This window comes from Lonchura striata, chromosome 1A (assembly GCF_050655825.1).
Source record: "Lonchura striata isolate lonStrDom1 chromosome 1A, ASM5065582v1, whole genome shotgun sequence".
In the NCBI taxonomy this organism is placed as follows: domain Eukaryota; kingdom Metazoa; phylum Chordata; class Aves; order Passeriformes; family Estrildidae; genus Lonchura; species Lonchura striata.
In genome coordinates, this window is record NC_140741.1 from 16,011,453 (window position 1) to 16,025,985 (window position 14,533).

The window sequence follows — 14,533 nt, forward strand, 5'->3', positions numbered from 1 at the left end:
GGCAGGCAGACACCTTTATGTTGCTATGTTTAGGACTGCAACAAGGCAAAAATAGAAAAAACCTGAGCACAGACAGCTGCACACTATCCTGGAAAGCTGAATTCCATCCCAGAGATGTTATGCAACGATACACAAGCTGTGAAATGTTGTCTGAAGTGGCTGCACTGGCTGTGTGTGCTTCATTTCCCAGTGGCTGAGTCGAGATCCTAGACCTGGGTGCAACACTTGAGTGTGTGGCTTGCAAAAACAACAATCATCCCAATCCAAGACTGTAAGAAGTGTTTTTGAACATGTGAATAATAGATACACTGGAAAAATTTGGCTTGAGTAATTGAAGTCAGACACTCCATTCTAATTGTAACTACTCTGCCATAGGATCCCAATTTGTGAGATGGGAAGACTAATATTTCTAATCTGAGCCAGGTAAAACAGTTCTCTTTTTTCACGAGTTACCAGCTTTTATAGTGATGATTATTGGAGAAAACAATGTGAAAACCCAATAATTCTGACTCTAGTGCAGAACTCCAGTGGCATGTAACAAAGTAATGAGGAAAAAACCAGAATACTGAGTAGCCTCTCAGTGTGAACCACTCCAACTCTTTGATAGCTGAAACAAAGTCCTTATTACAAAAGAAGAAAACCACACAATATAAAAGTCCACAGAGAGATTGCCCAACCAGCCTTAACTCTGGTATTTCCTAGTTTAGGATTCTCAAAGTTCTTTCAGCTCTAAGCAGGCTTTAAGTTCTTTCAAACACAAAATTTTGCTCTTTAGATACTTAAACCCAAAACACTAGAAAAAAGATTTCAATTGTATCCTGTTATACCATACTTATAGAAATGTGCCTCATCAACATGACTGGAATTTTTAGGCCTCTTGCTTCTCAACATTGTGCAAAGCTGCACAATACAAAATATGTATTAGGTAAATATATTTGTTTCTAAATAATGAAAATTTCTCTCTGGCTATATCCTGGTATTTCTGGAAGATTTTAAGGAGAAGTCAAAATTTTAATAATTCCTCAGGCATAAAAATGTCAATAAATTGAAGGTAAGAGTTTATAGAGTTTTTCAAAAAACAAAAACCAGTATTTTGCTGTGAGCTTAATCTAAATTCCTAAAGAGCTCTGAAAATACCCTACCTGTTAAATTATCAGACACTTGTTCTTTCATTTAAAGGTTGATAAAGCTCCTGATCCACTTATTTGGAGAACTGTTAACAAAGACAGGGAAAAGGATGACTTTTTATTTCCATTATCTCAAATGTTTAAAATATTATGTATGAACAAGCAAGCTACAAAAAAATCCCCTAAAAAACAACCAAACCAGTTGTTAAAGGAGAAAGAATCCTACTCAGAGACATGTCAATGCAAAGCAATAATTACACATGGCCATTTTTCAGCTTAACCAGTGAAATTCAACTGAGGGAGGAACTGTTAAAGCAGCTTCATTTAAAAAAATAATAACCAGAAAATATGCAATAACAAAGCTCCCAACAAAATGAAAAAGCCCCTCCAGACCCCTTTCCCCAAAAGCAAATGGTTTGAGAGTGGGCAGTGATTGGCAACATTACTGAAGTCAAGAATAAGTTCGTCACCACCATCTGTTTAATTGTTCTTGGAACTATGCCTCAAAAACAAGACAAATTTTTTGTTAAGAGAACGGACCCTGAAATATTCCTACCATCATCTATCAGTTGTGAAAGTTGGGGGACTGATTTGCAGACATCCAGATAGAGACAGTAAATATTTCTGGTTTCATGAGGCAAAAAAAAGGGACAGCACAGACATGGTGGATGGTTTAATAAATCACGGCTGTGACTCTACTGTGAGAGACTGACTTCAGGCAGATTTTTAATCCAAATTTATCAGAAATTTTTATGAAGAAAAAAAGCAACTGTGTAGCAGTCAAACAAAATAGAAATCCCCCGAAATGGCCTCAAAGCTGAAGTTCTGTTAGTACTGCAGGAAAATTTAAAGCCCATTGATGCACTTATTTCCATAAAGCTCAGCAGATGTAAGAGTCCATCAGCAGGTTCTTTACTTTTTTTGGAAAAGAGCCCAAATGCAAACTGTATTTGCAAGATTTCCCTTAAATATGCCTTCTGTTGATGCTACAAGAAATTTTTAGTCCTGAAACAGGAATAGCATCTATGTTATGATCCATCTAGCTTAGAGAATTATTTTTCCCCATACCACTGGTTTTCCAGTCACACCTCTTGCTATTGCATCATCAGTTCCAAATAATTTTAAAATCATGATCGTACATGACACTGAAATTAAGACCGGAAGACTTAGATGCCAGGCTATCAATTTCTTAAATAACAAGCAATTCTTAAGAAATATTTTTTCTTATAAATAGGCCCTCTTAAATAACAAATGGTTCCCATTACTATTTCACAATAGAATTCCAAAATATCCCTGTCAGATGAGAGTTCCGTAAGCTAAAAAATACATCAAAATATCCTCATTCAACACAAGCAGGGTTCCTGTGAAATACAAATCCATCAGAGAAAGGCTTACTGGAAAACAAATGCAACTCCTCAACATGTGAAATGAATATTTCTAAAGCAAATAATATAACATGTCTTCAACACACTGAAATGAAGCCAGGCCCTGATCTACAGAAATCACCTGAGCAAAACACAACAATGCCTTACACAAATCTAGGCTAACTATAAATCCATACCTTCCATCAGCAGAAAGGCTTATACTAAAAGAAGACTGTCCCAAGTGGAAGAAGTTAAACTAGAAACGTTTTCTTATTCTGTGCACTTCACTCCTACCAAGTAACAAAAATCAAAGAGAACACTGCTCAATCAAGAAGGGGACAACACAGCTTTTCCAACCTGGAGACAAGAAAATAATTGCTTTTATTGGCAAGAACAGAAAGGAAAGTCATCTTCAGTGTCTCAATTTCCAGTCTTTTTCTTTCCACTATGTTAAAAGCAGCAGCTTCCGTGTGTTCCTTGTGGTGTATCTGGGCTTCCAGTCCCACGGGGAAGAGCTCCTCTGCTGCCTGTGACACACAGCTGCTAGAGGACTCACCAGGATTCTCACATCAAGGTTTTCATTTATAATTTGGTCCAATCTAAGAATATGTTCCCAATTATTTTTGAAGTGCATCTCTGAGGTACCTGCCAAAGGTACACCTCTAATTCCACAGCTATAGTTAAGTTTAGTTAAGTTCAAGGTCAAATTGTTTTCCAAACTCTGACAATGCCATTTTCCAGTATATTAGAGGGGGGGGGAAGAGAAGACTATTATAACCTCAAATAGGTGTTCAACAGCATGTCATTTTTTTCTGAAACCTGAATTTTTACTATAATCAGTATGACGAGCTGTCACTCCAAATGGTTTAACTCCCACAAAATAATGAACAACTTCAGAAAAGGTTTCATGAAGAAAATAAGCAACCTTAACTATACATGATGTTTCTAATTCTGACTGTTGTGATCTCATCTCTTATTTCTCCACTGCATACCTTCAGATCCTAAGTAATGGAAATACATTTACAGATCTGGACTGAGTTCTTAGACTGCAACAATAAAATTCTGAGTGACTTGTATATCCTTGTTCTTGTAACAAGAAACACATAAGAAATACCCTAAGATCAAGAGAATTAAACCCCCCCATTTTTTATTTTTCCATTTGTATACTCTAGACACAACATCATTTTGGACAGGCAATTGTTTCATTTTTCCTACACCATCTCTAGTTCTAAAATGGTTATAAAAATAATTTTAAAAATCTACATAGAAATAGGCAAAAGTCAACTACTCCTCCTGAGATCTCAAACAGTTAGTTGGTATTTATAGTGTATCTTATGCATTCCCTTTTATTATTTTGCCACAGCCTTTTAACAGTTTACAGTCCACACATTAAAGAGTTCTCTGCTCTTCTGTAACCATTCCTTCTCTTGCAGTCAGCTGTTACACTGCCTTCAGTAACATCTGCTTGTCTGTAGAGCTGCAGACAGAAACTTTGCAGTACAATTTTTAGCAACATAATACGATTTTACAGGCACAGAAAGGACAACCACTGTTCTCATAGAATGACAGGCAAACTGTGGGTAGGTTCATACTGTGTTCACAAGCTAAATTTCACCCTGAACCCCTTATCATTCACATATGGTCACTGCATTTTTACATGCTTGAAAGCTGAAAGATCATTAAAGTATTAATATTGATGTTTCACCTACATTTTTCTTGTGAAATTGCAGTTTAGTAATTTCTTTCATGAAGATAGAAATACGCCCCTTTGAAGGCCCTTGTTGCTTTTTTCCTTTGATTACTGTAATTCTATCTTAACATATTTGTATCTATTTTAGAATTTTATTTTAATTATTGAAATTAGTGTTCCAATTATTCAGAAGTTTACTGACTTTCCTATAATCTTGCACACAAGACATTCTGTGTGCAAAAATGCAGAATATTCTGTGTATATGAACAAAGAGAGAAACAATGCACTCCCAAGATCAAGTTTGTCACCAAGAAAATGCAATTTAAGTAGTAAACAGTTTCTTATTTAACCTGTAATTCAACAGAAAAGAAATACCCTCACATTTATCAAATTCATTTTATATTAGCAGCTAGATATTTCACAACAGCAGCACTGGGAGCACATTCACCCTGCAACTCTGAATCCCTGATTAGAGACTAGAGATACAGTCATATTTAAATAAAAATTTGGGATTTTTGCATGGGACTATTTTCATAGCAGCAAATATATTGTTTCCACACGAAGTAATAAAAATATGTACTTCATTTTGCTTCAGAAGTCAGCAGTGTTTTACTACCTTATACATCATCCTTTAGGAATAAAACTTAACAGAAATCATGATTTGGTTCCTCAGTCTCTCCCCTTCTTCAGTTTTTAGCTCTCAGTGCAAATTTGAACATCTACTTTGCTTTCTGTTAAAGAGTGTTAGAAAGAGAAATATTGACATGAGAGAAACCAGAATAAAAACAACAGGTAACAATAAACAGAAAGCAGCAAAACCCTGCAGGAAGATATAGTATATTCACAAAAAAAAAAAAAAAAAAAAAAAAAAAAAAAAAAAAAAAAAAAAAAACCCCACAAAAAAAAACCCACCCAAAACAAACCCACCCAATGTTATTTCTCTCCTTTTTCTAATTATTATGAAATTTAATCAATTCATTAATTGAGAGATGCTACACATGCCTGTATAGAGGATTTAATGCTGTATGTTGTTTAGGAAAAGATACTGAAATTTTACAGAAAGGCAGTTTGACAGAGACAAAAGAACTGGTACAGCTCAAACAGAAAGTCCATATCCTGTCTAAGACAATGGGCAGCAGCAGATGATCCACAGAAAGAATCTTCTCAGTTCCTTCATTGTTGGCTTCTGACCTGAAGCTTGTGTCTTACATTACTTACTTTTTTTTTCCTCCTCCTGGCTACAGAATCTCTCTGGTTGGTTTTATGCATGTAAATACATGTTACACAAAGGGATTATAAAAACAGGCTCTAAAAGTCCTAGGCATATGTATGTCCAAAATAATCATGCCAGCAGGAAAAACCCACCAGGGTATTTTCTGAGATTGATTTTGAGCAATGCATTATGATAGGAAGACTTTAGACTTTGTGAAAGGAGGCCCTGTTGCAAACCCCACAGCTGGGCTGCAGCCACAGCCATTGAAGCAGAGCAAGCAATAGGCATTAAGCCCAGTGCTGTTACTGGTTTGGACAGCCAGTTAAGACAAAAAAGCAACACTGCCTTTGCAGCCTGAGTGAAATTCCACTGGAGCACTTGCACCGTGTTTCTGTATATAACACATTCCTTGTCCTTTAAAGGGTATGCTATCTTACACTTGGGAAGGGTTTCTTTCCTCTTCCCTCCTGTAATTGAAAAGTATTCTTTACTGCCGATTTAAGGTTTGTTTTGACAAAGAGAGCACTGATGAGGCACTCAAGAGCTTGTATTAAATCAAAGTTAGACAGAAGTGAGCAGCTTGTATATGTGCTGTGGGATACACTTGCTCACATATTTATCTTCCATGTTTTGAGAGAAGGTTACAAATATTTTTATATATATACACACACATATAAAAGAGTGTGAGTAAGCAAGCTCACATTCCAAGAGAAGTTTTCTGGCTATGTCAGGAGTGTAGTCCACCCTCTGCTAAGCAAACCTATTTTTTTCAAGCACAAGAGGATATTATCAGAGGAGCCCGTGTGGATATACAGAAACCAGAGATTGTCATGGCTCACTGAGGTGATGAGCTGATGGGTGGATGGCGCCCATTATCGTCACTCCTCAATCCAAGTTTTCCTGAAAAACGGACAGGGGGAGGAGGAGGCTCCAACTGAGCATAAGGCACAGAGGACAAGCAGAGGATTAGGAGTGAACAGCAAGAAAAGAAAGGAGAATGCAAAAGATATTGAAAATGTTTCAAAGAGCTAGAAAATAGTTCTTAGATTAGAAGATCCAGCTGTCAGCCATTTAAAACAATATTCAGGTTTTAACTTCTGTTACAAGGCTATTACATAACCCTGAAGCAAGGAAATTAACCAAAAAGAATGTGCCTTTACTATCTATAGAAAATACACTTTGCTTCAGCGCTCCTTGGAATTTTAAAATGTTTCAAGCCTTGGTTCGGCAAGCCTATCACCCCCTGCCCAGCCACCAACCGGGGGAACCTGACGCCAAGTACAAGGGGAAGCTGGTGCATGAAACTCAGCTGAACTGCTTCTACATCAAACCTGGAGGTAAGACAGCATCACCCACTCGTGTGCACAGAAACTGTACTCAGAGCTACTGTAAGTGTTGCCTTCCTGTTTAACTAGAGCAATCTGTGTAATGTAGGAGACTACCCTAATGCCTCACAGCAGTATTTGGTGATAATGCACTGGGAAGCCCTGAATGTGTGATCACACCACCAGAGGATTTAGATAATTCTAGTAATTCTCAAATCTGGGGAGTTAAGTAGATGGACGGCTTCTCTTGGTAATATACACTGTCTTCTGAGCTTCTAATGAACATTGCTTTCTCGCTTCCACTATGACACGATTGAAAAAAGGAATGAAAGTATAAGCAAAAAAGGAAATGTTTTTTTTTTATTGTAGACAAAGAGGTTAAGAAGTTTAAAACATAGGAAAGCTGAAAATACTAAATACATGTGTGCGTATGTGAAGGGATTAAGCTGCAAAGGCAGTTACACAAGGGCTTTGTGAAAAGCAACCAGCTCTGGAATATCCTCGTTTGCAGGAGAAATATGTAGGCACTCATGTACATATTTCTCCTGCTCCTGAAACACCTACCATTTTATGCTGTACAAGGAGGCATGTGTGAAGCAGAGGGCATACAGGTAGTCATGTGAAAATAACCCCTCTGAAAATAATAATTATCTGCTGCAAGACCAACTCTTGAGCATTACTGCATCATATGCCTATCTTATCTTGAAAAGACGTCAGGAATGCCCAGCACTGGCACTACACTCCCCACAGTAAAACCTCCAGACAAGCTAATTTGTTGCTTATATGCTGACATCCATAAATGGGAAACAAAGACTGTGTCTAGCAGATATATGCAGCATTACTCTCCTGCCATCCCATACAGAAACAAATCCCCAAACGTGGGATGTTTGACACATGGTTCTAACTCTATTCCATACCCTTTTCCTACTGATTTGTTTGCCCAAGCTGAGATATAGCTGTACCATGCACAACATAATTAGCAGCCATCCAAAAACTACACAGCATTTTTGTCTTAGCTCCTTAGCCTGCTTCTTCTCACATGGCATACTCTGACTTCCAGACTGGGCTGAAACTGAAAACCTACATTAGCATTGCTGCACTTCTCTTCCTTACTTTTTTTTAAGCACCTTCAACACACAACAGAAAAACATCATTAGAGCAAAAGGAGGGCTGCAGTCATCACAGTTACAGCTGCAAAAAGCCACTTGACAAACAAAAGCCTGCTTGCTTTGCTTAGCCAAAGGCTTCCAGAATTTTCACAAAATCCTCAGGGTAAGAAGGGTGAGGAAGACACAACTAACACGTCCTGTTTAGAAGGTCTGAATAGAAACTATCTGCTGCACTGGGGCCATGACCAGGGAGATGGTGTTTCACATCAGAAACTAAACCTGAAAGCCTTCAGAAGCGGTGTCCACAAATTCCACTAAAAAACATAAATTGTATTTCGTTTAAAGGAAAATATGAATAATAAGGCAGCCCTGGAAAAACTAAATTTAGAAGTACTTATTAGTACAAACAATTTTGCTTTAAAAACAACAAGCAAAATGGAATTTTGTAGTTAATATTTTTTTTTAAGTTATGAATTGTAAAAGCCTAAATCATAGAACATTTATTCTCCACAATACACAGAAAAAAACTCCGAACACCCTAAAGCTGAATTAATTAATAGTTGCTACTCCTAGAGTCAGAATAATAGTTTAGTTTGGCTGGGGCCTCTGCAGTTCACTTAGTCCAGAGTTCTGCTCAGAACAGTGGCAGATTCAGTATGAGAGACACTTGGGGAAAGAAGAAATCATGATCAACTACAAGTTTCCATAAAAAACTATATTCTATGGCACTTTTCCAGTTGATTTATTTTTAATTCATTTTCGTGTTCCCTTCCCTAGGTTAAAAATTCACTCCTCCTTCTATGGAATTAAGCAGAATTTAGCTACAGGTTTCAAACCCCTGTAGTTTGGACACTCTAGAGCAGGCAAACCAAATAACCTGACTGCTAAACCATAATTACTGATGTAAAAACCCACTTTCCTTGAGACAGCACTGCTGCATGTCCACCTATCACTGACTGCACTATTAACTTATGCTATCAAGTTATAATAATATTTTTATATCACAGCAAGCAGACATTAAAGATTTTCAGGTACCTTGAAAACTAAAATGAGACAGAAAGCACAAAATCCTAACATATAAATGCACATATTTTATGGTTTTAGTGATAGAAATGTAAACTGGTATCTATACTATTTCCAAGGAGCAGTTTATTATTTTCCTCTACATTATGAAGTAATTTTTACCATTTTCTAAGCACATTAAAATCATTGGTTAGTTGAAGTATAGACCACAAAGGCAGGAATTATATGGGAAATGTAGTAGAAAATTAGTAATGCCTTTATCTATGCTTTTATAAACTGGTTTATGAACAGGTAATTTCCGAGTGTAGGTACAAGGAAGTCAATAAACTGAGTCCCAGAGGCCATCTTGTTTGAAAAAAAAATTATCATCCCTATGAATCCAATAAATAGAGGCAGTAAGAAGCTTGCTTGCTTCTCTCAAGAAAATTTGCAGATTACAAACTATAAAACAGTTAAGTTGGACAGAAACTTAAACAGGTTTAAAAAAAAATGTATGCAACATGACAAAGTTCGTGCTGCATCCTTCATTTTCTGGGTTAAGAATTAGTTCTTAAAAATATTAGTTATTTTCAGCATGTATGTTTCCTTTGGAAATTTAAAAAATAAAAATAATGCCTATGCTCAAGAGTGTTAGTATTCCAACACCCCCAGAAAAACTGAGGTTTCACTTTAAGGCCAGGAACATCCAGGGAAGATAATCATGACCTCTGCTGTTGTTCTGCCTTGCTGGATACACAATGAATTTTTAAAAAGCTGATCAGAGGAAAGAAACTGGAATGGAAAAGTGGAAAGATTTTTTTGTATCTCTGAGACAAAAATGTCTCCAAGGACAGAACCTCAGGTAAATCACAAACATTCGTATTCTGAAAAATGGCACTAGTCAGTTCAGGCAGACTTTTAAAAAACAGCTTTACCCAAAACTGTTTAGCAAAAAGCCAGGCTGAGAAGAATACATCCCTAAGAAGGGCAAGGCCTCTTGGGGAAGATGAAACAGGAAAGCCATATAAATATGATTGCCTGGCACAAGATTTTGAGAATATGGAAACTGTAAGCGAGATTGAAATGAAATCAAGCTTTGAGATACCGAGCCTTGGTTACTAAACAACTGGAAAACAATGGCATGGCTGGCTGAAGGTAATCCCCTTTTGATGAAACAATAATACCCTCTGCTCACAAACAGCTCCAAGGGTCAGAGCAGACCCTACCAGCTTGGCAGAAGTGGTCCAAAGAGTACTTTTTAGGGTTTAAAATGTAACACAGTATGCTGATGTCATGATTCTTATAGGCTGCAGGTAAACACTATAGGATTTGTATCTTGTACTAGATTGGTTAGTGAAAATTAGAATATTCAGCACAGAAGATTATTGTAAATGCAGGTGAACCTAGTGGGAAGAAATGATGATGTCTGACTCCAGTTCAGAAGGATGAATGATTTCTTTATTATAACTATGCTATAATGCATTAATATACTATTTAAAGGAGATACTAAAACTACATCCCTACTTGTTCTAACTACCATATGTAACTCACAACTTGTGACCCTCTCTCAAGAGTCCAGACACATATGGATTGGAGTGGCCATCAGGCTCAAACAATCCTCACCAGAAACCAATCAAGGAATCACCCCAGGTAAACAATTCTCCAAACACATTCCACATGGGAAAAACAAGGAGCAAAAATAGAAGTTGTTTTCTCTTTCTTTTCTCTGTGGTCCTCTATGAAAATGTCCTGACAGAGAGAAGAATGTGCCTGCCACAGAAGATTTATTGTACTGTAATGGGAAATTCCCTCTCTTAGTCTCCTCTTGCCCTCCTGCTCTTTGGGGTCTCTCTTTCGGGCCTGCAATAAACCTCAGGCTCCAAGCCCTGGCTGCAGAGATCTCGTCTCTGTCCATCCCAACCATCCTACCCACCGCCACTCCTACAAGGCCTTTCTGCCAAAATTACCTAGCACTTCTACAGTTTGAATTTGCACTTTTGTTTCAAATTGACTAGTACTTTTCAAAGGGTTTTAAACTGCAGAAATATTTTCTTAAACAAAACACACAAGTTGTAGCAGGCCAGAATAAGAGATCTGCAAACAAACTTAAGTTCAAAAAAACTGGCTTTAAGTTATTCAGTAGTGACAAAACATTGCATTTTGTGTAATGATGCAGCAAGAGAAAGCCATGTAATGTTTCAGAATCAGTAGACCACTGATTTAGAGACATTTAGACAAAAAATAATACTAACTGGACTAAGTTAAACACATTTACAGGTATTTGTTTCAAAATTCAGAAAGATGAATGAGCATTTGGGGAATAATCAACTGAATACACATTTCTATTTTCTGCATTCATCATTTTGGGGTTTTGATATTGGACCTGATGCTGTATGTTGGCAGGACAGATAAATGAAGTTCACCTTTCTAAACTGGTATTTTTACCCAAACCACAAAGAAACAGAAGCTCTGTTACATTATAAAGACAAAGGCTGGAATACCTATTTTGCCTGTCTCAATTGAGCAAGGAGTAGTTTATTGGTCAATATGCAGAAGGCCAAGTCTAAATATATACACAAAGAAATTTAACCAGAAAATGCTAGTTTCATTCTCAAATTAAAAAAAAAAAAAAAAATCAGAAGTAAGAAGAGGTTTAAAATACTGTATTACACAATAATGTAGTGTAGACTATGAACACATTTCAAGGGGCAAAATACACTATGGTAGCCAAAAGAGGATTGTTTTTCATCATAAATTCTTTTTTACATATCACTCTCATTCTCTTCTTGTTGCTTCCTACCTTTTCCCTTCAGAAGTAAACTTGTAAAGTCTTCAAGCTAAAATGTTTTTTACAACAGAAATGCTACTTGCAGGGTCACTGCAGAGGTGGGACACTTACAATCCATTTGTATTTTTATCAGGATTTATTTCCTTAGAAGGGTGAACTAAAATGAGCCACAATTCAGTCTCAAAAAAAGTGAGTTGCTCTATTTGAGAGCACTCATGGATGCTGAAACAATCTAAGAATGAAAAATAATAATTTGAAGAAAATATACACTGTTACCTTTTCCTAAACATTTTACAAGCACTTGCCCCCAAGCACATATTTGGCAAAATTTTAATACATAATTATGAACTATGGGGAAAAAAAAAACAACAAAAAACAACTCACAAACCACAGATAAAACCCACAAAATTTCTTTAGAAAGCTGGCTAGCTTCCCTTTCCCTCACATCCCGTTTACCAGATGTCTCTGCAGTGTAGAAATCTGGGAAAATAATACAAAATGTTCAGGGTTCTGATAGACATACGGAGGCAGGTTAAAGTGAAAAACTGATACAAGTGTAAGGTTATGTACAGACCACATGTGTCTGGACAGCTTTACCAAAAGCAGGCATGTCTGCTCTGCTTTGGTACCACTTGCTGAACCTCTGCAAAGGCCCAAATTCAGCAGACACCTTTCACTGGGAAGGCTTTATTCCATTTCAGGTTTAGGAAATGACATGGCAAAGCCCTTGCAACAGCGTGGCACAGAAGTGAAAAGTAACTTCTATGTCCAAATAGGTACAGAAACTCTCAGAGAGAAATACTGGTTGACATGTCACACAATTTTTTTCTCCATTCAATATAGCAGAAAAGCACCCAATTAACCTGTATCAGATCATTGTCACAATTAGCATACTATTTTAAGGCAGGATCTTGTGTTCTTGGCAGCTAAAATGCTCAAGGTGAAGCCAGCTCTAAGATAAGCAACTTAATATTCCCCAAACTCCCTTTTTCCTCTAAGCATCAAAAGCAGAATTCAGTGATGAAAAGGTAAATGAGTGAAATCAAGAAATAATTCCCTGACCCAGACAAAAACACTTGGCACAGTAGAGAGTGGGGAATAGCTGTAATTATTATACAGCTGCTAAAGGGAGACAATTAAGATAATTTAATCAATAATTTACTGCTATGTATTTCTTCTGAACTATCTCGTATCAATCAGCATCAAGGCTTAAGCAGCAAGCTCTGAATATTTGTTTTCCCAATAACTATCACCAAAAACTAATGAAAACCAGTAGTAATTATGTCATTAAGATTAGTCAAATACATGAAAATTTAGAAACTGTTAGATCATCTAAACAAAATCAGAACTACTGTCTTGCTCTCAGAAAGCAAGCATCTAAAATTGCACTTAACTAGAGAAGTTTAAAGGTCACATTGAAAATTGCCTGTTTGAGCCATACACCTTCTGTTCCTTGGTGGACAAAGATTTCTGCTGGCATTAAAAACTGTAATTCGAGCTTCCCTCCTGGCTTTGAAATGAATAAACCCAGCTCTACCCTAACATATTTCCCAAAAAAAAAGCACTTTGCTGTGAAATAGTGAATCAGAGCAAACATTAACTGGCATGGATCCCAAATCCAGCCTGAAAAGTCCTGGAATTAGATTGTGCCTCCAACATGGTGTTTAGACAAAAATTCATCTTAAGATGACCAGGATCATATGAAACAATAAAAAATTATGGCAAAAAAAAGTAAAAAGATGAAATACACCCATTTTATTTTAAGCATTTCTAAAACCTACATTTATTGTGTGCAGTTCTGGAATTTTTTTCTATTGTGATCATATACTGGATTACAAAGCAAGCTTTGCAAAAAGATAGCTATTACATCACAAAAGGTTGTTGGGCTTGTCCACCACACATGTACCACCTTTTGCTGCCAAAAAGATTTATTTTAGACTGTGTGATACAACCAGCCACAGATACTCATCTGTACAAAATGAATTTTGAATATTAGAAGAAACAAAACAATGGGCAGGGCCACCAATTAGAAACACAGAGGAAATTGTTAGTTTTGTTAGATCTAATAAGAAGACATGTATGAAAAGCAGCCTAAGAAGTCACCAAGTCAAACAACATGTTAGAAAAAGATAATTTATTTCCAGATACTGTTAAGTATTACTGCCAAACTATTCACTGTTCTGCAGAGTAAACAGCTATTACTGAGTACTCCTTGTTAGTACATGAAAGCAGGAGATAAAAATAATACAACATAAGGGCTTAAATGCCCCAGTTTTGTAAACTTCATTTAACAATAAACCTCAAGCCTTAGTTTTGCAAAAAACTATAAAGGCAAGCTGTACAATGAAGCACAAGAGCAAGAAAATATTCATATAGAAAATTCAAGAGGATATTCAGAACTGTGTTTGGATGAGACTCTTGTGAAAACCCATACTTATTATCCAGGAGATCCCTTTATTTCATGTTGCAAAGGCTTTGAAATACAAAATAAGGAAGAATAGGCAAGATGTATGGGCAACTCAGTGAAGAAATCACCACAAGAACTGCAGGGACCTAAAGAAAACCTGACAGCTCAAATGAATTGGTAAAAATTGTCTTCCAATTTGCTCTGGAAACAGATATCGTCATGAAAATCTAAGAAAACAATAGCTTTTGCTTTGGAGTACCAAAACATTCAGTTTTCTTAAAGAAATAATAATTAACCTTTGTAGGAATATTTAGGAAGATAAACAGCTAGGGGTAACATAACCTTATACCAGAACTCACTTGATTCTGACAGAATTAATAGGGTTTTTTTAGTAAAAACAAACATGAATCTGGTCTCAAACAACCAAACTCTCAATTCAATTGAGAGGTACAGATTTGCCCATGGTTAGATCAAACAGCTAACTCTGGTAAAAATCAGATCCACAGAC

The 14,533-nt window shown here is 36.6% G+C and overlaps 2 protein-coding genes across 49 annotated transcripts in view; one reads left to right on the top strand and one right to left on the bottom strand.

Annotated features, from left to right (window-relative positions):
• Positions 1–14,533, bottom strand: part of DCP1B (decapping mRNA 1B) — a 40,517-nt gene that overhangs the window by 20,930 nt on the left and 5,054 nt on the right. The gene's annotated exons all lie outside the window — the stretch shown is intronic.
• CACNA1C (calcium voltage-gated channel subunit alpha1 C) overlaps positions 6,164–14,533 on the top strand; it is a 459,731-nt gene continuing 451,361 nt past the window's right edge. For 12 of the 46 annotated variants that reach the window (XM_085568470.1, XM_085568455.1, XM_085568458.1 and 9 more), the window contains exon 1: positions 6,166–6,731. In XM_085568470.1, the coding sequence (XP_085424596.1) occupies positions 6,602–6,731 (130 nt within the window). In that variant the 5' untranslated portion in view covers positions 6,166–6,601. Of the gene's footprint in view, positions 6,732–14,533 lie in introns of all 46 variants that reach the window. The other 34 variants (XM_085568465.1, XM_085568475.1, XM_085568480.1 and 31 more) reach the window with 6 other exon arrangements.